Raw genomic sequence first — 27,608 nt, 5'->3', positions numbered from 1 at the left:
TTTCTTGTAAGAAACACATATTCTCTGTGACTTGGAGAACCTGAGAATGGCATATGGTTTAACAATATATGGCTTTCTAGAGTTAAGTGTTCTTGTTCCAGGGGTAAATGGAGGCTCAAATTCTCAACATGGATAGTGATAAAGTTTGTGAGACGATGTAAAACAGAAAATCATTTCTCTCTCTATAGATGCAGAGAAGGGGGCTTACATTGTTTTAAAACACAGCAGGGTGTGTGCTGAGGTAAAATTAGTTTACATACTGAAAAGTAGTTGTAAATTATACAAAAATATCAATACAGAGAGTGGTGTTGTCCAGCAGCCAACAGTCTCTGGCTTGTGCAGGAAGAGTTGGTCGGAAAGGTGTGTGAGGAAGGGTCTAGCAGGAGAGAGGTTGAGCCAGGGATGGACCCTGAGGAGTGACAGTTGCTGTAGAAGGTGAATGTTCTTGGTTGGAAGGCTTGGTTTAGGAGAGGAAAGACAGTGGAAGAATTCAAGATTCCACCTAATTTAAACCAGAAATAACTAACCACAGTTGATTTAGATGACCTGCCACTTCAAGAAAGTTGCCAGCTAATTTATCTTTTCTTCATCAAAGGTGGAAATAAATGAACGAAACTCTGACGATGGAGCAAATGTGGCACATCTATTCAGAATTATTCAGTCACTAATGAAGGTGACAGCTCGAGAAGCAGCCCTGGTTTGGAGAAGTTGAAAAGGCTGGAGAAGGACAATCAAAATCTGAAAATCAACTAAGACTAAGCAATGAACCTGAAGATGGTTTAGTAGTCTGCAGGGGGACATGATACTCTGTTGTTGTGTGCTAGAGTTCACCAACTTGAAACCAATTGGAATAAAAATTTAGAGAATTAAAGAATGTGCAAAAACAAGTCAGATGAAGAGAAGAAAGTTAATGAAAAACTGGCTCTTTGAAATGAGGATGTAGAAAATGAAAACAAATGAAGAAGAATGAAGAGCTTACTCAGGACATTATTGATGACCAGAAACTAATAGATTCACGAAAGTAATCACTTTGACCAGGAAGTAGAGAAGACAGTGACAACTAATCAGAAGTCTAAAGAGTACAGTGAACTTGTTCGACATGTGGATGAAATCCAGGACTTAGTAAAGGGTAGTGAGAAAATTGGAGTTCAAAATGAAGAAATGAGAAAAAGATCTAGAGGAGTCAGTTCAGGAAATGGAGCAGATGACGGATGACTATAACAGGACGAAGTTAAGTGTGCATCACACAGATTCTATTTACGGTAAACCAGATTTAAAAAGAGAATGGCGTTATCACCTTCATGTGTGAGAAGAACTCACAGACCTTCTGAGAGCAAGGGATGAAAGGGACCCAGGCTTGATGGCCGTCCAGGCGAACACAGCAGAATAGAAGGGGTGCTTTTCTCAATTGATACGATGTTTTCTCATTTTGTTTTTTTTTTTTTTAATTTAATTTCAAATTTGATTTTTTAAGACTTTGCAGCGGACAATAATTTATATTCGTTTTTTTAAAATTTGGTATTGTCTGTCTTGTCTAAAAAAATCTCTAAAACTGCTACATGTAGTCCTCAAGCTCATTTGTTTATTAAACAAACACTTTCAAGTCAACATTAAGCAGGAATGGGATTGGAAAAAAGATCTATCCAGATCAGTTAGAAGGTGTTTTCCAAGTACCCCCTGCCTGTGCTAACTGCCACATTCCAATCTCACCTGAGGGGTTGGGGATTTAGCTCAGTGGTAGAGCGCTTGCCTAGCAAGCTCAAGGCCCTGGGTTCGGTCCCCAGCTCCGAAAAAAAGAAAAAAAAAGACACCAATCTCACCTGATTCCATGGCTGTACCCGACCAAGAAGCAAGGGTTAGGATGGCTGCTATCTGTGACCTCTCTGAGGCGACTGGATCCTTATGTGAATGTTGACATAACTTCTAACCATGCCCACAAAAATCTTATTGACCCTGAGACATTATTTGTTGTCTGGGAAGCCCAGATAATATATATTTTAAGGAAGTGGAGTTACAATGGGGATGAAGCCGAATGAATCACAAGGTTTCAGTTAATCTGTGAAGCTCTAGAGAGAAAAAGAAAGGCCATCCAGTTGCTGTTGTAGTCACACAGTCGCTGTTTCTGAGCGAAAACAATGGAGAGATGATGCGTGGATGAATGGCATGGCTGATTCCCAGTTCCATACAGAGACAAGGACAGGCCAGAGTTTTCAACTGTGGAATATAATCAGTCAACCTTCAGAAAATAAACGAGTTATTTAGTTCACATTTAATTATTGTATAATAAATCGGTACCCTACTGTATATTTAGAATGTTTCAACACTTCTTTTGAAAGCAGTATTCTTTTTTATTCACTAATAGTTTTATTAATTGTTTTAATTATATATATATATATTTGTAATATACACTGTAGATTCCATAAAATGTTCATTTTAACTATGTCTCAGTACTTACCATTTGGTGTTAGACAATTAGTCTTTCCCTGTTCCTTTCCCTGGGGATGACTGCCTGTTCCAATTCCAGTGAAAGCAGTGTTTTAAAGAAAAGTTTTGCATATAAGGTAGAATCAGTTGCTACAAGTTTTATTGTGACATAAATTGCAAATACATCTTCCTAGTTTTATTTTATCTTTTGGCTCCTAATTAATACATGAAATATTTTTTTACACTGCAGAATAAATGTATTATATATTTAAAATATCAAGACATATCTATAATGTCTTGATCTAATAAGATTTCTCTTGCCTTTCTACCACTTAATTTATTGGATGAATTAATTAATTTATCTACATCATATTGAGCAGATTAGCTCAGTGTTGTCTTGTGCTCTTTAAACAAAGGATGAAAAGAGTTGCTTTCAGTTTCGAATTTTAACAAATGACCCAAATGATTCTCCAATATGTAAGAGAGGTTTATATTCTATGACATTAGCAAAAACTGAAAAAATAAAGGGGTATATTTTAGTCATGCATGCTGATGTTTCTGAGCATTTAGCATTCTAGAAGTCAGTGTCATGTCAGTCAGAATGTAAGTGGGAACTACAGTGGTATTTTTATATTTCCTCACATCTTTGTGATTTGTGGAGATCTGATGAAGCCACAGCTGTGCAAAGCCTCCTGCAGAGTTCTTCTGTGGCAGGGGTTGTAGCTGCACAGCCAGCTGCAGTTTGGGGCCAGGCTGCAGGCTCACTGGGAGCACTGTGCCTCAGCAGCACAGAAGTAGGTGCCTGAGTCCTCCAGCTGGGCATCATTGATGTGCAGGGTGCTGTAGCGCTCCTTAGCATTAAATGTTGACTTTAACCTCCCGTTCTCCTTCGTTCCTGAAGCCAGGTAGAACAGATTGATGAGGCTGCCCCTGGGATCCTGTCGGAACCACTGAACACTCCTCATGGAGGTAGAAAAATTACATCTCAGAGCAGGATTGGTTCCCTCGTGGAGACTCAGGGCTGGAGGACTCTGCTCCACATTATCTCCTCTCACCCCTGTTGGAAACAGAAAAGGAAAACAGGATCAAAGAGAGGTATCCACCCCCAACAGGCAAATACCCAGGAGACGCCATGAGGAAGAACGCACAGGAGATTTTCATCTACTTTCTCCCCCTCCACCACCGACATTTCTGGAGAATCCCAGATAGGAACTTAGCTTAGCACAACTCACAGCAAATCTGCACCCACAGAATCCCCAGCACAGCTCCCAGGTTCCTCTCCATGGCCCCTGTCCACTTGCTGGGACGTCTTCTCTCCAGGTCTGAAGGGGGTCAGTCTTGTGCCCAGACAACTTGTGCTCACAGACTACAGGTTCTCTCTGAGTCACTGAGCTCCCTCATTCATCTGAACAAGGAACTCCACCCACCTCCACCTCATGACTCTGCACTGTCATTGCTCCAGGACTGTGGAGGACATTGATGTAGAGCCCAGGACACTGTGTTTCTAATGTAACAGGTAATATAAGGAGTTTGAGGGGGTGAGAATGTTTGAGGAAAGAGAATGCATAAATACAGAATGCTGGTGGAAAAACTAATCACGTGTGTGTGTGTGTGTGTGTGTGTGTGTGTTCATTCACATGTGTGTGATACGAATTGTATTGGAATAATTCCAGTTTTTTTAGTTTGGCGAATTTTAAACATAAACCTAAAAGAAATTTAAAAAAAAGTAGAATTGTTTTCTCTTGAGTGTCCATTGTCATAACGCCTAGTAATTCTATTTTGTTTATATACGTTCAGAGAATTATTTTTAAAATAGATTTATAGAACAACGGATCCAGAAAACAGGCTCTAGATATCTGTGGCTGTCTACAGAATGTTTGAGCGTTAAAGACCCAGGTGAACTACACCTCATCACCATCACCTGTACCTCTTGCTTTGGGAATGGATTGCCTTCTGTCCTTATGTCTCTTCTCAGTGCTTCAAACCTCAGGGTGACTGAAGAAAAAGTAATCTTAGGAACCCTGCAGTGCCCCCTAGTGGACTGACACCAACAACAAACGTGATTTCAGGCCATCCTCACAAGCCTCATTAAACCAGCCCATCACTTCCTGTTGGAGGAAACGCCAATGGTCAGAAGAGAAGAGCATCTAGAGAGAGTTCTCAATAGAAGAAACAAAAATGGCTTTAAAAATCTTAAAATTGTTCATCAACCTTAGCAATTAGGAAAATGCAAATTAAAACAACTTTGAGATCTCATCTGACACCAGTCAGAATATGTAAATCTATAAAACACCTCACAACAATGCTGGGGAGGTGCATAGAGGGTAAAGGAACCTGCACGCATTCTCAGGGGAATAACGATTGGTGCAGCTCCTCTGGAAACCAGTGTGGAGAATCTTTAAACCACGAACACTCAATCTACCACAGGACCCAGCTATGCCACTTCTTGGTCTCTGTCCCTCTCCACAGATGCTTACCTATGTCCACTGCTGCTCTCCTCATGGTAACGAGGAAACGGAGACAACATAAATGTCCTTCATCTGGTGAATGGACAATGAAACTGTGGTGCCTACATAGTATGGAATGTTCTTCAATGCAGAGGAAAACGGCATCATAAACGTTGCAGTTAGATGATGGAACCAGAAAAGATTCTTGTAAATGAGCTGACTGAGACCCAGAAAAAAAATGCCATGTGTTCTGCCCCGAAGTCCTGAAGCCCTAACCTCAGTGGAAACTGCAGACGCTCCTAACTCCACATCTTCAGACGGAAATGTGTGACCTGGGGTCACCACAGAGGCCAGAAAGGTACAAGGGACATGTGGCTGGGGAGAGCCACTCGAGATGGGAAGAGCAAGGCAAGCAAAATGTAATGGGAGACACAGGGAAGGTGAAGGGAGGGGAGGGGAGGTCACCATAGAAGGAGAGAGATGGAGGAATGTGGGATTGAGTAACTCTGTCTGAAAATGCAATAAGGAAGCATATCAGTGTCTATGTACCAAATAGTACATAAAATAAAAATGAATATATATAAACATAGCTTAGCTTAAATTAAGTGTTTGTCTGGGCTGACCATCCTGCTCCCAAAATCCATAGATCTCTAAAAACAAAATGAAACAACGAACAAAAAATAACAAAAAAAATACTAACAAAGAACAAAAACATATCCCTTTCTCTCTTCAACTTCTTCTACATAGCCCCTCCCCCAATTCATGTTGTCTTGCTGCTATTTCTTTAATTGTTGTTACATATAGAGTCTGGGATATAGAGATAACACCTGCTCAGAGTATAGAATGTAACTTGTATGTATATGATCTCAGGGTAGACCACATGGTATTCAATAATAAATTGGGAGGTTCTTCCTTGGATAAGACTGTTCTCAGCATTTCTTAGCTGACCACAGTGTTTGTGTACAGTTGGGGCTCTGCGGGATTTTCCCCTTCAACATTCACATGTGTAGTGGCTGTCGATTAGTGCCATCTTGTTTAGGTCTTCTCTAGGCAGCCATGTCATTGAGGCATCGTGGAACTCACCATGAGAACTGAAACACAGTTCCGTAGGCTGATGTTCCAGTACGTGTTGTTATAGAGAACAATGAAAGCTTAATCAAAACAACAGAAGGAGGAAAAAAATCAAGATTTCCAAAAACACGAAAATATTAAAACTACCCAGATATAGAAATTAGCAAATTGTCTATAAAAGGCAATCTTCTGGGTGAGTCAGAACTTTAATTCTTGGCACATACTTCTTTGGAAAAATGTAACCCAAACCAAGAATGCTGAGGAGACACTGTAGGGCAGGCTGTGTCCTCTTGACAGTGCTGAACAGATTGAAATCTGCTCTCTAACCCACTAACCCCTCGTAAGCAGCACAGCCTTCCCTAAAGCATGTCCATTGTGCCAGCGGCCAGAGAGGGGGGAGTGTGTGAGGAGAGTGGCCAGCCTGTCATGTGAATCAGCTCAGATAACAGGAGGAGGTTCAAGTAAAGGTTGAATTAATATTTAGACAGAATGGGGGATGGGAATTAGGCTGAGGGAAACACCGAGAATAAATGAAGCAGAAAAGAAGGAAGCTAAATCTAAAGTTTTCATATTCTGAAATGGTGGTTGGATTGCTACTCAGCCAATATTCCTTCAGATTCAGTTATTACCACAGGTCCTTGTACTTACAGTCTTTCATAATTAGCTTCTTCATCAATTATAAGTTTGTTTTTATTCTTTCTGGAAACATGCAGACAATGGTAAGAAAAGGCAGTCATCAAAATTCACCTGATTCCCAGTGGACTCAGTTTTGTACATGCACACGCACATTCACTCATACTTAAATGCATACACACTCACATACACATACACACTCACACACATACACACACTAAACACATATGTACATTTATACACTCACATTTAATAAAATCACATAAAAAGCAACAGTTTTGCTGAATCATCTTAAATCTTGCTACCCACTCTAGAAAAATCTACAATGAAATTTCACCATATAGTGTAAGATTCTTTCTGGTGTGTGTGTGTGTGTGTGTGTGTGTGTGTGTGTGTGTGTGTGTGTGTACGTATGTGCATGTGTGCACATGTGCATGTTCATATGCACAGCAGAAACTAATAAATATTAGAATAAGGAGAACCCAACAATCTTTATATGTGAAGAATAATCTTATAAGGCTGTTAAGGACTGAACTGTGTCTCTCCCAAAATAATTATGGTGGAGCCCTCACACTAAGGACTTCAGTGACACTTGAAGATAGGACATTAAATGGTAACCAAACTAAAATAAATAAAATAGCACAGGAGGCCTGGACCATCAGATTAATGATGACCATAGACCTGCACATGCTCTGAGAAGGACCCTGTGAGGACTCACGGAAGGCAGCAGTCATCTGTGGCCACAGAAAGAGATCTCTGGAAAAGTAGGTCCAGATCACACCTCCATACAGGACTTCTACCTCTAAGGCTTCAAGAAAAGAACTTCGTGTTGTCTCAGCCACACCTTGTGCTGTGTTGTGAAATGAGAAAATGAGTCCATTGGAAGGCATAACTGTAGAGATGAAAATACCCAACCTTCAATCATTCTCCCTTCATCCTTTCTTTTAGAGCAGCTGTCCCCTACAATGAAGTTACCCATTCTTGACAGAACATTCTTGAGAATCATACTTAAAGGTCTGATGATCTTACTTTTGTCAAGGTGCTGGGAAGAGTGGAGTCTGCCTCTTTTGTACAGTGCACCCAATGCTGGTGACAAAGGAATGAAATCCTACTGTAGTTTCCTAGCAAAGGCTTTAAGTGTTTTTGGGTTCAGCACTTGAACCAAGCATCCATCCCTATATCTTAAGTTTGCTTAGGATAACTATAGAAAAGGGCAAAGTAGCATGGCGTGGACCTTGATAGTTTGCAGGGACCATTGCTAACATTGTTTAGTAGCATGTGCACATATCAACTACCAAAAGAAATGGTGCACATGTATAACTATGTATGTGTAGGAGTGTACCCTCCGGGGGTTGCCAGCTACCATATTACATGAAGACCATAGCAGAGGAAACTGAAATCCTACTGCAACAATGTGACTACAAAAGTCTCATCTCATCTCACGGGATAGCATACATCACATTTCATTAGCAGAGCATTGGCTTATTACATAGTATGACCAAACAGAAAAAGATGATTTTTAAAAGATCTTTTTTAATGATGGTTCTTTTATTATTATCATTCTCACATACCTTTATTCTGTCTGGTTAGGATTATATACAGTTTTGAGGGAGGTGGGGTCTGACAGCATATGTTTCCTATTGACCTGTTTTGAGATGTTAGGGATGCCTCATAAGCATGTCGAGAGAATTAGGGGCTCTGATGGTCACAGTCCTCTCTATGGGGGACTGTGGCTATGTGGCAGGTGAAGCTCCTACTGTCCCTTTGGGTTCCAGGGCTTCCAATCCATTTAAGCCTTTACCGGGATTTCCGTCAAGGTCCACTGTCCCACATGGATAGATAGTTTTGGTTATTTGTTGTTGTTTTAATTTATTTATTTTTTCCATTTTTTAAAAATTGAGCATTTCTTATTTACATTTCAAATGCTATTCCCGTTCCCAGTTTCCTGTCCATCAGCCCCCTAACCCTTCCTACTCCCCTTCTATAAGGTTTTTCCCTTTCCATTCATCCCCTATAATGGCCCCCCAAAACTCTCCTACACTGAGGGTCCAACCTTGGCAGGACCAAGGGCTTCTCCTTCCATTGGTGCTCCAACAAGGCCATCCTTTGTTACATATGGAGTTGGAGTCCAGGGTCAGTCCATGTATAGTCTTTGGGTAGTGGTTTAGTCCCTGGAAGCTCTGGTTGGTTGGCATTGTTGTTCTTATGGGGTTGCAAGTCCCTTCAGCTCTTTCAGTCCTTCTTGTAATTCCTCCAACAGGGGTCCCATCCTCAGTTCAGTGTTTTGCTGCTAGCATTCACCTCTGTATTTGACATGTTCTGGCTGTGTCTCTCAGGAGAGATCTATATCCGGTTCCTGTCAGCATGCACTTCTTAGCTTCATCCATCTTATTTAGTTTTGGTGGCTGTATATACACATGGGCTAAGTGTGGGGCAGGCTCTGAATGGCTGTTCCTTCAGTCTCTGCTCTAAACTTTGCCTCCCTATCCCCTTCTTTGTGATTTGACTAAAGTACATTAGAGACATAAATTTTCCAAATAAACATGGCATACCTCGTGGGTGATGACCACGGACCTGCACATTCTCTGAGAAGGACCCTGTGAGGATTTAAGGAAGGCAGCACCCATCTGTGGCCACAGAAAGAAATCTCTGAAAAAGCGGGTACTGATCTCATCTCCTGTACCTCGACCCACTAACAACCAAATATTTAATCCCTAACAATTCCTTGTCTAGCCAGTGTGAGACACAGTGGAACAGAGTGCAGTACATTTGGCTATGAGGTACTGTACTGCAATGACAGTGATGGATGATGGTGATGATGGTGATGGTGGTGGTGGTGGTGGTGGTGGTGATGGCGGCTGCCGCCACCAGTGCACAGAAGAACATGTGGATCTATCTATGTGGGTGAGCAGAATGAGAAACAGAGAAAGCCCTGTCATGTAACTCCCCAGGCCTGAAGTTCTCAGCCACTGCACAGTGGCAAGAATGGGGAAACCTATGGCCTGCAGCAGGTGAGTGGACTGGAAAGGCAGACATGAGCATTCCTGGTGTAGGCTCTGTGTCTTATGATTGCTTACACTGTCCCTGCCTTCTCATTCATTATAAAGAAAGTCAAAACTAAGAGATTATCAGAGATAGGACAAATACCATGGTCTTCTCATTTCATTAAAACAAAAAACAAAAAACAAAAAACAAAAAACAAAAAAACAAAAACCTAAGAGATACCCAGAGTAATACATAAGGTCACTTGGTATAAGATCTTCAGATAAATTGTGCTTCTGTTTGCTTTTTGTTCATTATTTATTCACTTTACATTCCAATCGCAGCCTGCCTTCCATTCCTTTCCTCACACAGCGCCCCCCACTCCCCAACCCTTCTCTGAGAAGGGGGAGATCCCCTCCCTGGGTACCAACCTACCCTGGCACCTCAAGTCACTGTAGGACTAGGTATATTCTCTCCCATTGAGGACAGACATGGCAGCCCAGCTAAGAAAACAGGATCCACAGACAGGCAAGAGTCAGGGTAAGCCCAAGCTCCAGTTCTTGGAGGAGTTGCACGAAGACCAAGCTATGTATCTGCTATGTACATGCAGGGGACCTAGGTCCAGCCCAGCCCATTTATCCTCTCTGGTTGGTGGTTCAGTCTCTGAGGTCCAGGTTAATTGATTCTGTTCGTCTTCTTGTGGAGTATCTATCCCTCTAGGTTCCTCAATCCTTCCCCCAACTCTTATACAAGATTTACAGAGCTCTATCTAATATTTAGCTGTGGGTTTCTGCACATGTTTTGGTCAGCTGCAGTATAAAACCTTTCAGAAGACAGTTATGCTGGTGTCATGCCTGCAAGCATAGCAGAGTCATTCACAGTGTCAGGGATTGGCTCCTGCCCATGGGATGGGTCTCAAGTTGGGCCACTTGTTGGTCACTCTCTCAGTCTCTGCTCCATCTTTGTCCCTGCACTTCTTGTAGGCAGGACAAATTTGGGGTTGAAAGATTTCTGAGTGTGTTGGTGTCCTTATCTCTCCACTGGGATACATGGCATGGCTACAGGAGGTGGCCACTTCAGGATCCATATTCCCCACTACTAGGAGTCTCAGCTTGAGTCATCTCATAGCCTCCCTGCACCCTTCTTTAAATCATGTCTCTGGCACCCACTAGAGATGCCCCCACACTGATTTCTGGGGGTGAGGGGGTCAGGTGTAGAGAAATCCTGGGAGATATAGCTGAGAGCATGTTTCTGTTCAATGCTAAATTATATATGTGTGCATGTGTATGTGAATGTGCTCATGGTGTGTGGGTACAAGTGCGTGGTGACATGTACTAGCCCATGTATATGCATGTGCATGCCTATGGGTATACATAGAAACTAGAGAAAACCCTTGGATGTTCTTCCTCATGTTCTGAAGAGATTCTCTCTCTCTCTTTCTCTCTCTCTCTCCCCCCTCTCTGTGTGTGTGCGTGTTTATGTGCACATATGTGGATGCCAGAAGTCAATCTTTGATGTCCTTAGTATGAAGCTATCTGCCTTGTTTATTGGAGACAGGCCCTCTCACTGATACCTGGAGCTCATGGTTAGCTTAGGCTGGCTGGATAGCAGGCTATAGAGATCTATCTGTCTGTCCTCACCTCCCTGCACAGCCACCATGCCCTGCGTTTTTGAGCATGCTAGAAATCATGCTCAAGTGCTCATGACTCCATGGTGCCTACCTACTTCCTTTTCAGAGCCAGCAGCAGCTAGAAAATTCTCCCTTCCTTTTCCTTTTATCCTGAGTGTTCATCCTCCTCTCCTGTATGCACAGCAATAAAATGTCATCTTCTACCATTGTTTCAAATAGAGGAAGAAGAAATTAAAATTTCATATTGGAGCCAGTGAGCACTAATGTCCACTATGACTCTTGCCTCTGTTGTCTTGCAGGACATGGCGATATTAGGATAAGATAATCTATGTTTAGTATTGCTGTAGTAAAATCATGGAAGGTAGGGAGGAAACAATGCATACTAACAAAAGATGCAGAAGGACTCATACTACAAATTCTCAAACTAGATTTGAAGAATTTAAGATGGCAACAAAAATAGAATAGTACATTATAATAGTACATTTATAACTGCGAAGAATTCTTTGAAAAAATACCAATGAGCTCCAATTCCTTATTCTCCTGTTTTATTTTTAATGGTTGCTAGAACTGACAAAATAATGACAGATCTCTAAGCCTTTCTGTTTTTGATAAATTTCTATATCAACTAAAATGCATCAAATTCTTTCCTAAATGGGAGTACTTAAATATCGTGACAAATTCTGATCGGTGTATATAGCACCAAAAGAAGAATTTATAGGAAAATTGACATAAAAGGTAGGAGTGAAGGTAGCCTTCAGGACAGAAGCTGAAGACCACACCTTCCACTTCCTGTGTAGACAAACACAAAATGACAAATGAAAGCTTCGGTCTTTCCTCACGAGCACAACCAGATGCTTAGCGCAGTCATTGTCCAAGCAATGGCCACTCAGGAAATGGTTCTCATGGAAAAATGACAGTAGCCTCCATTCTAAAGAATTATGATTGAGCATTATATAATTTTGAAAATATGCAAAGAGCTTCTTAGACGAAGTCAGACAGTGGATATTTTAACTGGAAATGAGCCGTGCAAAGGCAGCTGGGACTGCGCGACACCCCTATTCTCCTCTCCAAGTCCAAAAAGATGCTTCAGAGAGCACAAGGAGAGACCTTGTGTCTGAGCACCCACAGCCATGGGTGTTTGTGTTCAGCTCCCCCTACAGACTCAGACACTGTGTGCTCAGAGCACAGAAGTACACAGCCGAGTCGCTCCAGTGCACAGAGGCTTTCCGCAGGTGGAAGGAAGAGTCACTCTTGTTGAATTCAGCCTTAAAGTCATTCAATCCTTGAACCATGGGGTTTCCTGAATAGTACTTGAGGAGCAGCAGCAGCCCCTGCTGTGGGTACTGGACATACCAGAACAGGGAAGGTGCCCCAGGTGTGGAATACTTGCATCTCAGCTGCAGAGAGGCTTCTTCAGAGACAGTGACATGAGCGTCAGGTTGAGTCACTGACTGAGCTTGGGCAACTCCTGGAAGGGAATATTAGGTCAGTAAGTGCAGTGCAGACTTTATTGAGGACAGTCAGAATGCAGGGATACAGAGACCACAAGGATGCTGTACTCACTCAGGAGAAAGTTTATCCCCAGCACTGGGAGGAGCGCCACGAGCATGGCTGAGCCTTGGGAAGGCTGCGGCTCTGTTGTGGAGGAACTCTGAAACAGACCAACTGGAAAGTACCAGAGGAAACAAGAGCTTGAAAGCAGGAAGAGTCTGCTGGAGAAGTCTCCCACACAGATAAAAACCGATGCTGCAAACAGGAACCTGAAACAAGTTTCGAATACCCGATTCTTGTCACTTTCCTTTGCTAAATTCTCAGCCAGCTGCAAGAAGGATGAGGTGAGCAGGTGGAGATCTACAAAGGAAGAAGGAACAGTAGTGAGTGCAGCAGCGCTCTCTGGCGGCCACATGAGGAACCAAGTGTCTTGAGAGTCCACAGCCTGCTGCCTCCTGCTATGTTCCTATTTCATAGACAAAGCAAAACTCTCACAAAGTACATTGTGTCTTTTCTAATTTAAGATATTAGTTCTAGTATTTGGTGAAAATGAATGGGTTGTTAATATTCCCTATGAAACCAGATTATGAAGTGTACCTCAGATTTTGTGTGCAGTTTTTTCAGTCTGAGTGTGAATGACGACCACAGCCATGGTGACAATGCATTATGGCACAGGTATTTTACGAAGTTAGATTGCCTCTGCTTTCTATGACAAGCTGGGACTCCAGATGAGAAGGTTTTCTTGCTAGAGTTAGCGGAATTACAACCTAGAGACCTCCATGGCTGTTGAAAGACTGTCCCCAGGAAAGAAACTTGTGATTAAAACCTGAGCTTTTTCTGGGCCAGTGGAGCACATTGACTGAGTCACAGCAGCCTCTTTCCTTCCAGGAACAAGAAGGAAGAGGGTCTGCTCTCATCTGTTCCTCCCTGTGGGGATTGTCTCCCAGGGAAGAGTTACCTATGCCAGCAACATGCCAGCAATGTGTGAATGTTTAGCCTATGAATGAGGCTGTGGAAGCTCTGTGTGTGTGTGTGTGTGTGTGTGTGTGTGTGTGTGTGTGTGTGTGTGTGTGTGTGTGTGTTTCTTTCAAATTTCCCCATAACTTTAAGAGCAACAGTAGAAAAAAGAATAAACTCAAATCCACAAGTGTTACAACAAAGACAATCATCTAGGAAGTCAGATAGACAAATACTTCCAGAAGTCTGGTCAGAAAGAAAGAGACACAACACAAAGAGACCAGCAACTCATGCTGGTTTTCAGTTTACTGTGGCAATTTACAGAGCCCAGCATGTGTAAAATCCAAGGACGCCATATTGCCTAGAGCAACCCGGCTTCCTTGTCAGTGATATAATACAGCAGGATTCTTTACTTGTCTACATTGACAGAATTCAACTCCCATAGTTGAAGAACATCAGAAAAATCACTTGAATTACTAACCTCATATTCTTGTTTAAGAATGTTAATACGTCAGCTAGGAGATGTCTCAGTGCTTAAAAGCACACAAATAGGAAGCCCTGAGGTCAGATTTCCAGAGCTCGTGTATGACTGGGCATGGCAGCATATGTCCACAAACCCGTTTCTTCTAGAGCAGCACTTCTAAATCTGTGGGTCAAGACCATTAGGTGGATGGATCAAAGGGCTCTTTCACAGGAGTCCCCTAAGATTATCAGAAGTTTCAGATATTTACGTCACAATTAAGAACAGCAGCAAAACTGCAGTTATACAGTAACAATGAAAATGATTTTATGGTTGAGGGTCATCACACATAGGAACTGTATTAAAGTGTGGTAACATTGGGAAAATTGAGAACCACTGATCCAAAGCAAGATGGGAGGTAAAGACAGAATATACTCCCAGGAAGCACTTGGGAGCAGGTAACCTAGAGTGCTGAAGACGAGACCCTGTCTCAAACAAGGTAGAATGTGAAAATATGTAAATATATTACATTTTTTAAAATTTATAATATTGTAATATATGATATCCTCGGGTTGTCCTCTGACCAACATACATGCACCAAGGCACATGAATGCCTCAGTTACAGAGATGAGCATACATAAACACTACACTCAAACATCTCACACACACAACTACACACACACCATACACAGTACTGACACTTATTGAATATATGCCATACACATACATACTCATCACAAACATCACATAGACAGAAACACATCACATGCACACACAAATATTAACATACATATCACACACAACATAGACACCCACACACACAGTGCCACAAGCACACAGAAACAATCTATGTGATAAATATATATTATATATCATTTTTTTAAAGATTTATTTATTATGTATACAGCATTGCACCTGCATGTACACGTGCAGGCCAGAAGAGGGCACCAGATCTCATTATAGATGGTTGTGAGCCACTATGTGGTTGCTGGGAATTGAACTCAGGACCTCTGGATGAGCAGACAGTGCTCTTAACCTCTGAGCCACCTCTCCAGCCCATTATATATCATTTTAACTTTAAAAGTTTGATGCCTATTTATAATATCCAGTGTCTCTTTAAAAGTACAGTTTTTTGTATTTTAATATTATGTTATTTAATTTATTTTATTCATTATTCTTTTTATTTCCATATCAAATGTTATTCCCTTTCCCAGGTTATCCTCTGGCAACCACCTACCCCATCCACCCTCCCCCTGCTTCTTTGACAGTGTTCCCTATCTACTCTCTCCCTCCTCCCCGCCCTGGTATTCCCCTACACTGGGGCATCCAGTAGTCACAGGAACAAGGTCCTCTCCTCTCATTGATACCCAACAAGGCCACCCTCTACTACATATGCAGCTGGAGCCATGGGTACCTCCATGCGTACACTTTTGTTGGTGGTTTATTCCCTGTGAGCTCTGTGGTGTCTGATTGGTTGATTGATTCAAAAGTGCAGTTTTTAATTGTTGTCTTGTATAAAAATTTTATCATTTATTACATATATAATGTTATTATATAATGTGATATATTTACATTATAATGTCATTACTTATAATATTATAATATATGATATAAAATAACATTATATAATATTACTACATTGTTATACATAATATAATGTGTTTAAATTATAATATGTAATGTATACATATATATAAACACACACATATAATTTTTATAGGAGCACACAATTGAAAATTGGATATTGAAAGAGACATTTTAAATAAGGTTGAACTTTTAAAGTTATACTATATTTTAATTGCAGTATTAGCATTACATCTTTGGGAACAAACAAGAAATGGAAGGTTATGGATTTACTACTGGTGTTTATGTGGTGAGAAGTAAAGGGATAAACTTGTACTAGTTTTTGTCAACTCGACACAAGCAATAGTCATCTAGAAAGAAGGAACCGATACTGGATAAAATGCATTTCCACTGGCATGTAAGCGAATCTATGGAGCATTTCCTTGGTTAATGATCAAAGTGAAAGTACCAACCTCACTGTGGGTAATGGGACTCCCATTCTTGTAGTTCTGTGTTGTTTCAAAATAAGAATTCTCCTGAAACATGAGGACCAACGAGGATCAACTCAGTTAGCAGCTTCCCTCCATGGTTCTATTTCAGTTCCTGACTGTGGGTTCTTCCTTGACTTCCTGCCTTGGCTTCCGATGATGATGGTCTGTAACCTGTGAGCCAAATTAACACTTCACTCTCCAATATGGTTTTGGTCGGATTTTATTTCAGCAATAGAAAGAAAACTAGGACAGTATGTAAACCTCACTGTTTAAAGACAGACTTCCAAGAAGGACAGAAGCTTTGGTGTAGTGAGCAGGCTGTGAGAGCCCCAGGCAGGAGGTGGTGAGTGTCCCAGTCCAGATGACAGGATCAAAATGAACAGGGTCTTAAGAGGCTTGGAGGGGAGAGCTTTGATTTCACTTTCAAGCTGTCTACTCTTAATGTTTTTCGGTTTGTTATAGCTTTGTATTGTGAATATTCTATTGAATGAGCATTCATACACTGTATTATTCAGCCATTCAAGTGTAGTCTATGATTATTGTTTTACACACAGAACTATCTCAACATCATCAAATAAATTTTAACAAAGTTCCTCACCACAAAAATCAACTTTATACCTAGGAATAGTTACTCCTGGCTTTTTCCCTCTAATTCTCCCACTGATAAAATCTTGTTAATAGGTTAATAGCTATTACATATGTGGTCTGTTGCAGTTGGTTACTATCATGTGCTTTTTTGTATTTCACACTTCATTTCTTAGCAGAGGTCAATATGTCATTTTTTCCCATCGGTGTGACATTGCTTTCCATGGGTTGGCTACATATTTTCCAGTCATCTACTGGCAGCCACTGGGTTATTCCCACTTTGTGAAGTTATGGGTACACAGATATGAGCACTTGTATACTACTTCTTATGTAATACACACTCTCACTTCTCTTTAGTACATTACTAGGAAATTAATTACTATTTTCCAAAGCAGCTTCAATATTTTTCCTTCCCATGAACAATGCATGCTTACTTAAATTCTCCAGACTTTAGACAAAACTTGTTATATTGTCTCTATTTTATATTTTCAGTTTTACTGGGAGTGGTATTGTCTTATGGTTTTATTGCTGTGAAAAGGCAGTATGAACAAGACAACTGTTTCAATAAAAACATTTAATTGGGGCTAGCTTACAGTTAATGGACATTACAGATAATAGACAGGTATAGCCCATTATCATCATGGTGGGAAGCCTGGTAATGCTCAGTCATGGTGGTGAAGGAGCTGAAAGTTCTGCCTCTTGATCCTCAGGCAACGAAAACAGGCTGGATGCACTTAGGACCTCAGAGCCCTACCTCCACAGTGCCATACTACCACTAACAAGACAACACTTCCTCATATAAAGCTATACCTACTAATAGTGCCACTCCATATTCAAACACAGGAATCTATGTGGATGGGTGTACCTATTCAAACCACCACCTGTACAGTATACTTTGTAATTTTGTCCTTCTCTAAAAATGCATTGTTCAACGTTCTTCTGTGTGTTTATCAAGCATTTCCATAAAATAATTAGTAGACCATCTATTTATCTTTTTGCTCATTTTTAAAACTAAGTTACTTCTCTGTGTATTACTAAGGTAAGGAGAGGCTTATGAATTGTGGTTTGAAGTGTGCTATCAGACAAAGGAATTGTAAGTACTTTGTTCCCATTGTGGGGCCATTTTCATGTTATCATTAATGTACTTTGAACCATAAAGATCATTTTATCTGTTCTCATTTTTCCTTCCCATTCCAGTAAAATACTTAAGACTTGCCTAGACCATTCACAAGAATCTACAACATTTTTGTTAACATATGGTTTATAGCTTTGCTATTTTGTTTTTAATCTAGGATCCATTCAGACTTAGATTTTATGTATTGAATAAAATAGAGGTGTCATCATACTTAAATAGAGGTGTCATCATACTTTTTCACACAGGAACATCGAAATTTGTTCCCCAATTCTCAACCTCATGTAGAAAAAAGAAACAGGATAGCTTAAACTTACCTGCAAAATGAAAAAAGCACAAACTTCTGGAGATATCACTATCCCTGGCTTCCAGCTCTACTGCACAGCAATAGTAATACAAACTGCTTGGTTTGGGTTTGTAAACAGACAGGCTGATCAGTGGAGTCAAATAGAACACGCAAAAACATACCCACACACATATGAACACTTGATTTTTTGAAAAAGAAGCCAGATTCATGCAGTGGAAAGCTAGAGCATCTTCAACAAATAGTGCTGATCTAACTGGATGTCCTCATGTAGAAGAGTGCAAATAATTCCTATTTATCACCCTGCACAAATCTCAAATCCCAGTTGATCAAAGACCACAACATAAAACCAGATAAACTAAATCTAATAGAACAGAAAGTAGAGAGTAGCCTTAAACTTTTTGGTAAAGAGACAACTTCCTGAACACATCACCAATAACTCAGGCACTAAGATCAACAACTAAAAACTGGGACCTCATAAATCTGAAAATCTTCAGTAAGTCAAAGGACTTCTTCAATAGAACAAAATGACACTCTACATATTGGGAAAATATCTTCACCTCCCCAGCATCTGACAAAGGATTAATATCTAAAGTATATAAGGAACTCAAGAAGGTAGACCCCAACACAAATGACCCAATTTAAAAATAAGGCACAGAGCTAAACAGAACAGAGAAATCTCCTACAAATCAAAGTGACCTTGACATCCCACCTTCACCCATCAGAATGGCTAAGATCACTGAGGATGTGGAACAAGGGGAACACTCCTCCAGTGCTGCTGGGAGTGGAAACTTGTCACACCACTCTGTAAATCAATTTAACAGTTTCTCAGAAAACTGGAAATAGTTCTATCTCAAGATCCAGCTGTACAACTCCTGGGCATAAACCCAAAAGATTCATTACCATCCTACAAGGACACTTGCTCAACTATGTTCAAGCAGATTTATTTGTAATATCCAGAAGCTGGAAACGACCTAGATTTCCCTCAACTGAGGAATACATAAAGAAAATGTGGTTCGTTTAAACAGTAGAATACTACTCAGCTATTAAAACCAAGGACATCAAAAAATTTGGAGGCAAATGGATGGAACTAAAAAATATCTTGCTGTGTGAGGTTACGCAGACCATTTTTGGAAATGCATGGTATGTACTCATTTTACATGGAGAGTAGCCATAAATTTCAGGGAAACCATATCATAATCCACAGACCCAAGGAGTCCAAATAACAAGGAGGATCCAAGGGAGGCTGATTGAGTCTTTCTCAGAAGAGGAAATAAAATATATATTGAAGGTGAATGAAAAGAAGGAACGGAGGGAAAAGAGCAGGAAATGGGAAATCATGTGTGGAAAAAGAGAACGGAAATCAGTGTTGGGCAGAGGTGGTGAGTGGAGAGTGGTCAGGGGGTTTTTCTAGGATGTGCCAGAGACCTGCACGGGGGAGGGGAGCAAGGGGTCTGTATGTGCAACTCTAGTTGAGACTCCTAGTAGTGGGCGTATGGATCCTAAAATGGCCACTTCTTGTGCCCAGGCAGGACTACTAATGGGGGATAAAGACAGTAACCCACCCACAAAAACTTTGACCCAAAATTGTCCTGCCTACAAGATGTTCAGGGACAAAGATAGAATAGAGACAAAGGGAGGAACCAAACAGTGACTTGCCCCCAAATTGAGACCCATCCCATGGATAAGAACCAATCTCTGACACTACTAATGATGCTCTGTTATGCCTGCTGACAGGATCCTAGTATACTGTCCTCTGAGAGGCTCCAACTATCACAAACAAATACAGAGACCCACAGCCAAACATCAGATGGAACTCATGGAGTCATGTGGAAAAGTTAGGGGACAGACTGGTAGACCCAGAAAACACAAGGTCTCTCCAAAAAAAAATACAATACAAAACAAAACAAAACAAAACAACAACAGAAAAACAGAGTCAACTAACCTGAACCCTTGCGGGCTCTCAGAGACTGAGGCACCAATCAAAGGGCACACATGGTTGGCCCTAGGCCCCCTGCACATAGGTAGCAGAAGTGCATCATCATGCAGGTCTGTCAACAACTGGAGTGGCAGCTCTCCCTGAATTTGATGCCTACTGTGGATCCTGTTCCCAAAACTTGTCTGTCTTGTCTGGCCTCAGTAGGAGAGGATACACCTAGGAGGAGGAGGAGAAGGAGCCAACATAGGGCATCATATGTAATGTTTGTCTAAAATAATATATGCTATATGTAAATGAAATACATATCACACACATATCAAGTTCTGATACTTGAAAAAATTGCTTTCTATTTTAATGATTTTCTATAGTGTCCATTAATATCCTAGTGAACATACTAAGTACCATTATTAAAAGATAAGAACCTTTGTATAATGAGTATTCTCCACCAGTTGCACTGAGATGTCTTTAGAGTGGGGGCAATCTAAATGACACCTGTCAATCAACTCTAGAGTCTTGACATCTAATTAGTTATTCTCACTAAGACATCATTCACGATGCTCTAGCACTCATTGTATGTTTTAGAAACAGGGTTTTAAGATGTTTTAGAACATCTGTTTCCTAAGCATAAAATACAGGAAACTCCTGGTCTCAGCAGAGGAAAATGCATCTGTCTCTGGACCTGGTCCCAGGTTTATGTACAGACAGGACGTGCCTGAGGAGCACTGTGCTCTGACTGCACAGAAGTATGTGGCAGAGTCCCCAAGATGTGCAGCTGTGATGTTCAGCGAGAGCTGTTTGTCTTTCTTGTTCAGTAGGACAATGAATCCTTGTCCTTCTTTTACTTCTGTACTTGAGAAAATCTCCATAAGCAACTGGAGACCTGCTCCGGGCTCGTGCTTGTACCAGTAGAAATAAGAGGAAAAGCTGTCTGTGTAGGTGCAGACGATAGCGGCACTGTCTCCCTCCCGGACACTCAGGTGAGACGGGCGCTGCTCCACCTGCTCTCCTCTGCTCACACCTGTGCAAAAGGAAAGAGCAGGAGACCATGAGGCTGTCATTCTCCAGACATTGCTTTCCTTCCTCCAGTGATTTCAGAAAATCTGGAAAAGGCCAGTCTGCTCCACAGACTGATAACGAACACTGACAAACACCTTTTTCCCCCAAAGCTCTCACTCACAGTTCAGCTGCAGCCAGAAGCACAGGAACAAAGATCCAGTCAGTGTCTTCATTGCTCTCCCTCTGGACTGTGGCCTTCAGTCAGACAGGATGCTTCTGTGATCAGCTCTGTGTCAAAGCATTGAGGCTTCTTCATCTGTCTGTGCAGAGGGCTGCTGATTGCAGGCTGCTCTTAGGACAGGCAAGCAGAGAGTCTCTTTGTGAGTTTGCAGTCACGGAGATGCTCTGCCCCCTTGTGGATAGCTCCTTTCTGCTGCACCAGCTGCTCCAGTCCCCTTTATGATATTACTTTTCTTCATTTAATTTTTGATTTTATTCAAAATTTGTCTTATAGTTATAGAATGCAGAGCTGAGAACTGATTGAATGTTATCTACCTATAGCACACAGTTTAATATATTTCTATGATCTTAGAATAAATATTTCTGAGACATTCCTGACAGCTTCATGATCATACAGAATAGTTAATGCTAAGTAGAATTAGAAGACATTGAGACAGATACTCCATTAATGGATCTCACTGCTCTCCTGCCAGCCCAACCAGGATACAATGCCTGTTCAGACACTAGCCACCCCAAGATGTACAAATATGGAATTTCTGGAACCAGTGATAACCTACACAGTGAAAAGATTTTAACACTGATAGCAATCAAACAAGACAAGTACACAGAAAATGGACACCCATAAAGTGAATGCAATGCTTTTGAGCAACTGACCCTCGAAAACACAAAGAGAGAGAGAGAAGAGACAGAGAGAGAGAGAGAGAGAGAGAAGAAGGAGGAGGAGGAGGAGGAGGAAGAGGAGGAAGAGGAGGAGGAGGAGGAGGAGGAGGAGGAGGAGGAGGAGGGAAGAGAAAGGCAGACAGTTTACACAGTAAACCATATTCCTGTCTATATAACTGCTTTTAAAGTACCTAAAATGTTTCCATATTTTGTGATTTATTTTTCATTTTACTCTAAGAATTTTGAAGTTTTTCCCTGTTTGTTTTCAATGAATCATTGACTCTTTTCCCATCTCCATGTAATTGTTCAGTTTTTCTTGCTACTGACTTTTGATACTATTACACAACAATCTTATGAGAAACAAGCATTCGTTTTAATTCTTTTGTATTTGTTAAGGATTAAATTATTGCCAGTAGTGTGATCTGTTTTAGAAAATGTTCCATGTGCTATTGGGAGGAACGTGTACTCTGCAGCTTTAGGTGAAGTGTTCTGTGGATGTCTGTTAGATCCATGTTGTCTTTTAATTCTGATATTTCTTTCCTCATTATTAGTTAGCATGTTCTATGTAAAGATGAATGGGGCTCTGATGGTGTGATGGTGAGCATAGTTACCTTCCAAAGACATGTGCATATTTTATCCATCAAATGTTAACCACCAAGTTCATTCTCTCTCTCTCTTCCTCTCTCTCTCTCTCAATATAACTTTTAGGTTAAAAGGTTTACAGAAGATTTAAGTTTTAAAAGAAAGGTTTATAATTATAAACCTTTCATTAGAATAGTAGAGAAAACCTCTTCTGGTGAGACCCACTTATACCACCTGGGAACTAAGCTTCATGATTGTCCATGGGCACATGAACCAGACCCACCAACAGCTTCCAGGAATCCCTTAAATTTTGCTCCAGAAATTTATCATACTCAGCTTCCTACAACAAGAAAGAAACATGGATTCCTATGCTTAGGTGCCTACCTCACCCAGAAACTTAGTAAACAAGAAACACAATCCATGGGCTTCCTCCAGAAAAGGATTTGTTTCCCCTGCTTAGCTGTACACATCGTAGAAATTATCCTCCAGTCCCTGGCCAGCCTGCTGCACTAGATCCATCTAAAACGTCGAGGAACTTCGTTCCAGGAGCCCAGGCCACACACAGTAACAAGTAGGCTACCTGACTGCTCCAGCTCAGGATAACACATACTATTCTGGAACATCCTATGCCAGACCCATGTAGGAAAATTACTCACACTTAATCTTTTCCTGTACATTAAACGTGCCTCTACTAAGAAGAAAGGCAGATTGAACAGGATCATGGGATGGGGGAGTAGTAAAGGAAGGAAAAGAAGAAGGAAGAACCATAACCAACAATGTACTCTAGATGTGAAATTCCAATACATAAACAAGTGTAAAACCAAGATATAGGTCTACTCCACACATCACTAATCCCATACACATTGCCTGGAAGAAATTCCAGACAAAGAATTCAAAAGAGTGATTATAAGTGTGCTTAAACAACTGAACACAGACACAAATACAGTAAAAACAAAACAAAACAAATCCAAAACAAAGCAAACAAATGAAAGAAATGAATGAAATAAGGGAGTTATCCAAGTCATGAAAACACAGTTTAACAACATAATACAATTGCTGAAGAAAACCAAACTGAAATGTTGCAGAAAATTAAACCATCAATGAAATGAGACTTTGGTGAAAATTCTTACCAATAGAATAGATCACATAGAATATTGAACCCAAGCACTGGAGAATATGCATACATCTCAATGTCCCATGAAAATGTTTACAGATTGACCGTGTATTATGACAGAAAGCAAGTCTCAACAAATGTAGGACATTGTAATAAAATCTTGTATTATATCTCATAGCAGTGCAATAAAGATGGCTGATAAAAGCAGTGGAAACTGCAGCAAGAGCACAAGCCATGGAGACTAAATACCACACTAGTGACTGGCAATGGAGCCAAGATGGGAAATTTTAAACCCCTAGAATTCAAAGAAAATGAAAACACAACATAACAATATCTATGGGGCACACTGAGGCATTTATAAGAAGGAAGTTTATTTATTTGTTCTATTTTGAGACAGTCTCTCTATTTCTAATCCTGGTTGTCCTGGAATTCACTATGTAGTTGTGAGTTCTCATCAGGTTGGCCTCAAAGTCACAAACATCCACCTGCCACTACCTCCTGGGTGCTGGGGTTGAAGGCATGCTTACCACACCCAGCAAAGGAGATGGACCTACATCAAAACAAATTGAGAAATATCCAGTTTGTAGCTAAGTATATACTGAAAAGCCTTAGAAAGTTCTTAGAAATGACACTCCTAAAATAATAAATAGAAAGAAATAATCAAATCAGGGATGAATTTAATTAAAAGCAAGAAATGTAATTTATTTATTAAACCCAGGCTTGGTCTTTAAAAAGACTATTATGCTTTTACCCAAATTAACCCAAAGAAAGTGATAAAGTCAAAATTAATCAAAAGAAAGTGATAAAGTCAACATTAATAAAGTTATAGATGAAAAGAATACACTATAACAGACACAAAAGAAATTCATAAAATCAGAAGAATGTACTACAAACATTTATGTTTAAGTCTTTTTAGAAAATCTAAAGAGAACAGATCAATTTCCTAAGACTTACCAAAGTTAAATCAAAATGAAGTAAAAACATTGAACAAGACATTTTACAATCTACAAGATGAAAGCTGTAATTAAAATCCCCTATCCAGGAAGGGAAAAGACACATGCTGTTAATCCTAGCAGTAGGAAGGCAGAGACAGTTGAATAACTCTGAGTTACAAGCCAGCCTTGTCTACATAGCATGTTCCAGGACAGTGAGTGCTACAACACAGAAAGACTTTGTCAAAACAAAACACAACAAAAACTAAACCAAACAAACAAAATCCTTTCTCCATCTAGAAAAAGACAAAGGCCAGATGAATTCAGCACAGAGTTCTATTAGACCTTCAGAGAACTGACACTGTATTCCTCAAATTATTCCATAAATCCACAAGAAAGGGATATTTCTAAATTCTTTTAATGAATGCAGTATTACCCTGATACCAAGTCCAGTACAAAAAGTTAACAAAAAGAAAAAAATTTGACAAATTTTCATAATGCACATACAAGCAAAAACTCTCAATAAAGGACTTTCAAATCAAACTTAAGAACTCTTCAAAAAAGAACACATCAACCGTGATAGACAGGCTTTCTCCTACAAACTATAATTAGATCCTTATGTGTCACTCTGAACAAAGCTCAATTCCAAGTGTATCAAGAGCCTCAGCATAAGACCTGACATCCTGAACTATTAGAAGGGAAAGTAGGGAATTTGCTTCAACTTAAAGGCACTTTCTAAACAGGGCTCCAGTGGCACAGGCACCAAGACTGTCAATCAATGATCAGGACTCTGTGAAACTGGAACCTTCTATACCGCACAGAAGACCATCATGTGAGTGAAGAGGCAGCCTAGGGAATGGAAACACCTTTCTCAGATGCACACTGCTGAAGACAAGTACGAAATAGCAAGACAGAAACAACCTAATAAAAATGGGATTTGAAATAAAGATAGTTTTTAAAGGAAGAAATACAAATATAAATTTTTTTATATATCAAAATCATTACCCACCAGGGAAAAGAAAATTAAAGCTAATTTTTTTGTTTTTTTTTCTTGGATATTTTATGTATTTACATTTCAAATGTTATCTCCTTCCCTCCCCCTCCCATACTTCCTCCTCCTCCCCCTGCTTCTATGAGGATGTTCCCACTCTGACCCACCCACTTCAACCTCAACACCCTGGCATTCCCCTAAATTGGGGAAACAAGACTTCACAGAACCAAGGGCTTTTCCCCCTATTGATGCTGGACAATGCCATTCTCTGCTACATATGTGGCTGGAGCCATGGGTCTTTCTATGTGAACTCATTCATTGGGGTTTAGTCCCTGGGAGCTCTGGTGGGGTCTAGTTGGTTTATATTGTTGTTCTTCCTATGGGGTTGCAAACCCTTTCAGCTCCTTTAGTATTTTCTCTAACTCCTCCACTGGGGTCCCCATTCTCTGTCCAGTGGTTAGCTGCAAGCATCCTCATCTGTTTCAGTAAGGCTCTGGCAGAGTCTCTCAGGAGACATCCATATCAGGCTCTTGTCAGCAAATACTTCTTGGCATCAGCAATAGTGACTTAGTTTGGTGGCTGCATATGGGATGTATCCCCAGGTGGGGCAGTCTCTGGATGACCTTTTCTTCAGTCCCTACTCCACTCTTTGTCCCTGTATTTCCTCCTGTGAGTATTTTGCTCTCTGTTCTAAGAAGGACTGAAGTATCCACATTTTGGCCTTCCATCTTCTTGAGCTTCATATGATCTGTGTAATTTTTTCTTAGGTGTTCCAAGCTTTTGGGCTAATAATCCACTTATCAGTGAGTGCGTACCATGTGTGCTCTTTTGTACTGGGTTACCTCACTCAGGATGCTATTTAAATTAAAACTATTTTAAGGTTTAGTTTTATTCCAGTCAGAATGGCAAAGAGAAAAATGACAGATGATGATGTGGAGACAGGGGGATTCTTAATCACTCTTGGTAGTGTAAACTAGTGTCGCCACTATGGGAACTATGTGGGTGTTACTCAGAAAAGTAAAAATAGACCAACCTTATGATCCAGCTATACCACTTCAGGGCAGATTCTCAAAGGACACTATATCCTTACTACAAAGAGACTTGATTATCCGTGTTCATTGCTACACTGGTTGCAATAACTAGGACATGGAAACAGAATAACAGTCCATTAGCGATTGAATGGATAATTGGCTGTGACACATGCACAAGATGTATACAATCAAGCCATCCAAAATTACCACATAGATGGGGGATAGGCTCATGGAGTTTCACCCCAAGGAACAAGCTATTAATGGCCAGTAACTGCTAGAGAAGGAGAGTCAGTATTCTTCAGTCATGTTGCCATGGACATCTACCGATGATCCAGTACCTGGTTCCACATTCATCCACATACCGAACTTCTAAGTAGACTCAGTAGCTCTAAACAAAGATAGGACTTGAGGTTCATGGGAAGGGTATTATAAGTTGAATAGAAGTGTGTTTAGAAATTGGGGAATGAGGATTGAATTTGATTAAACAAAAGTTATATATTATGAAATTCTCAAGTAACAACTAAAAAGATAGGCAAGATAAAAATAAAGTAGGAGAATCATTAACTAAACAAACTAATGTTAATGATACACCTCAAGGTCCTAGAGAAAGAAAGAAGCAAAACCTCAAAACAGAAGAAGTAATAAAACAGAAGTAATTATAATGCAGAACATGAAATGGAAGGTATAGGACAAAAAATTAAAAATAAAACAAAAATAGTTTGTTAAAGGAAAAGATTGAAAATCTTTTATTATCCCTATTAACAAAGGGATGCACTAACACAAATTCATAAAGCTATAGGTAAAATGGGTGGTTTGAGTTATAAATAAATCCTGTGGGCTGTTAAGGTTGTTTATTTTTAAACTATACTCTAAGAAGTTGAAAATATAAAATTAGATGAAAATATAAAAGTTGATAAATTCCTGGATATATATGTGAATTGCCAAGTTTACTT

At 40.3% G+C, this 27,608-nt stretch overlaps 1 long non-coding RNA gene and 2 gene segments (V, D, J or C); all 3 read right to left on the bottom strand.

Annotated features, from left to right (window-relative positions):
• Nucleotides 1-2,327: 2,327 nt before the first annotated feature.
• On the bottom strand, nucleotides 2,328-3,850 carry LOC134478812 (T cell receptor alpha variable 22-like). The segment is given in 2 exon segments: nucleotides 2,328-3,481; nucleotides 3,657-3,850. Coding segments are annotated over 2 exon segments (348 nt in total).
• An 8,857-nt stretch (nucleotides 3,851-12,707) lies between these two features.
• Nucleotides 12,708-20,709, bottom strand: LOC134481963 (uncharacterized). Its single transcript, XR_010057913.1, has 3 exons — nucleotides 20,116-20,709; nucleotides 16,132-16,320; nucleotides 12,708-13,038 (listed from the first exon to the last, which is right to left on the bottom strand). It is a non-coding gene; the product is annotated as an uncharacterized LOC134481963 (long non-coding RNA).
• Nucleotides 20,710-20,711: 2 nt separating this feature from the next.
• LOC120096967 (T cell receptor alpha variable 5-like) lies at nucleotides 20,712-27,015 on the bottom strand. The segment is given in 2 exon segments: nucleotides 20,712-21,127; nucleotides 26,994-27,015. Coding segments are annotated over 2 exon segments (438 nt in total).
• Nucleotides 27,016-27,608: the final 593 nt, after the last annotated feature.

This window comes from Rattus norvegicus, chromosome 15 (assembly GCF_036323735.1).
Source record: "Rattus norvegicus strain BN/NHsdMcwi chromosome 15, GRCr8, whole genome shotgun sequence".
Lineage (NCBI taxonomy): Eukaryota > Metazoa > Chordata > Mammalia > Rodentia > Muridae > Rattus > Rattus norvegicus.
This window is presented reverse-complemented; position numbering and strand designations above follow the sequence as displayed.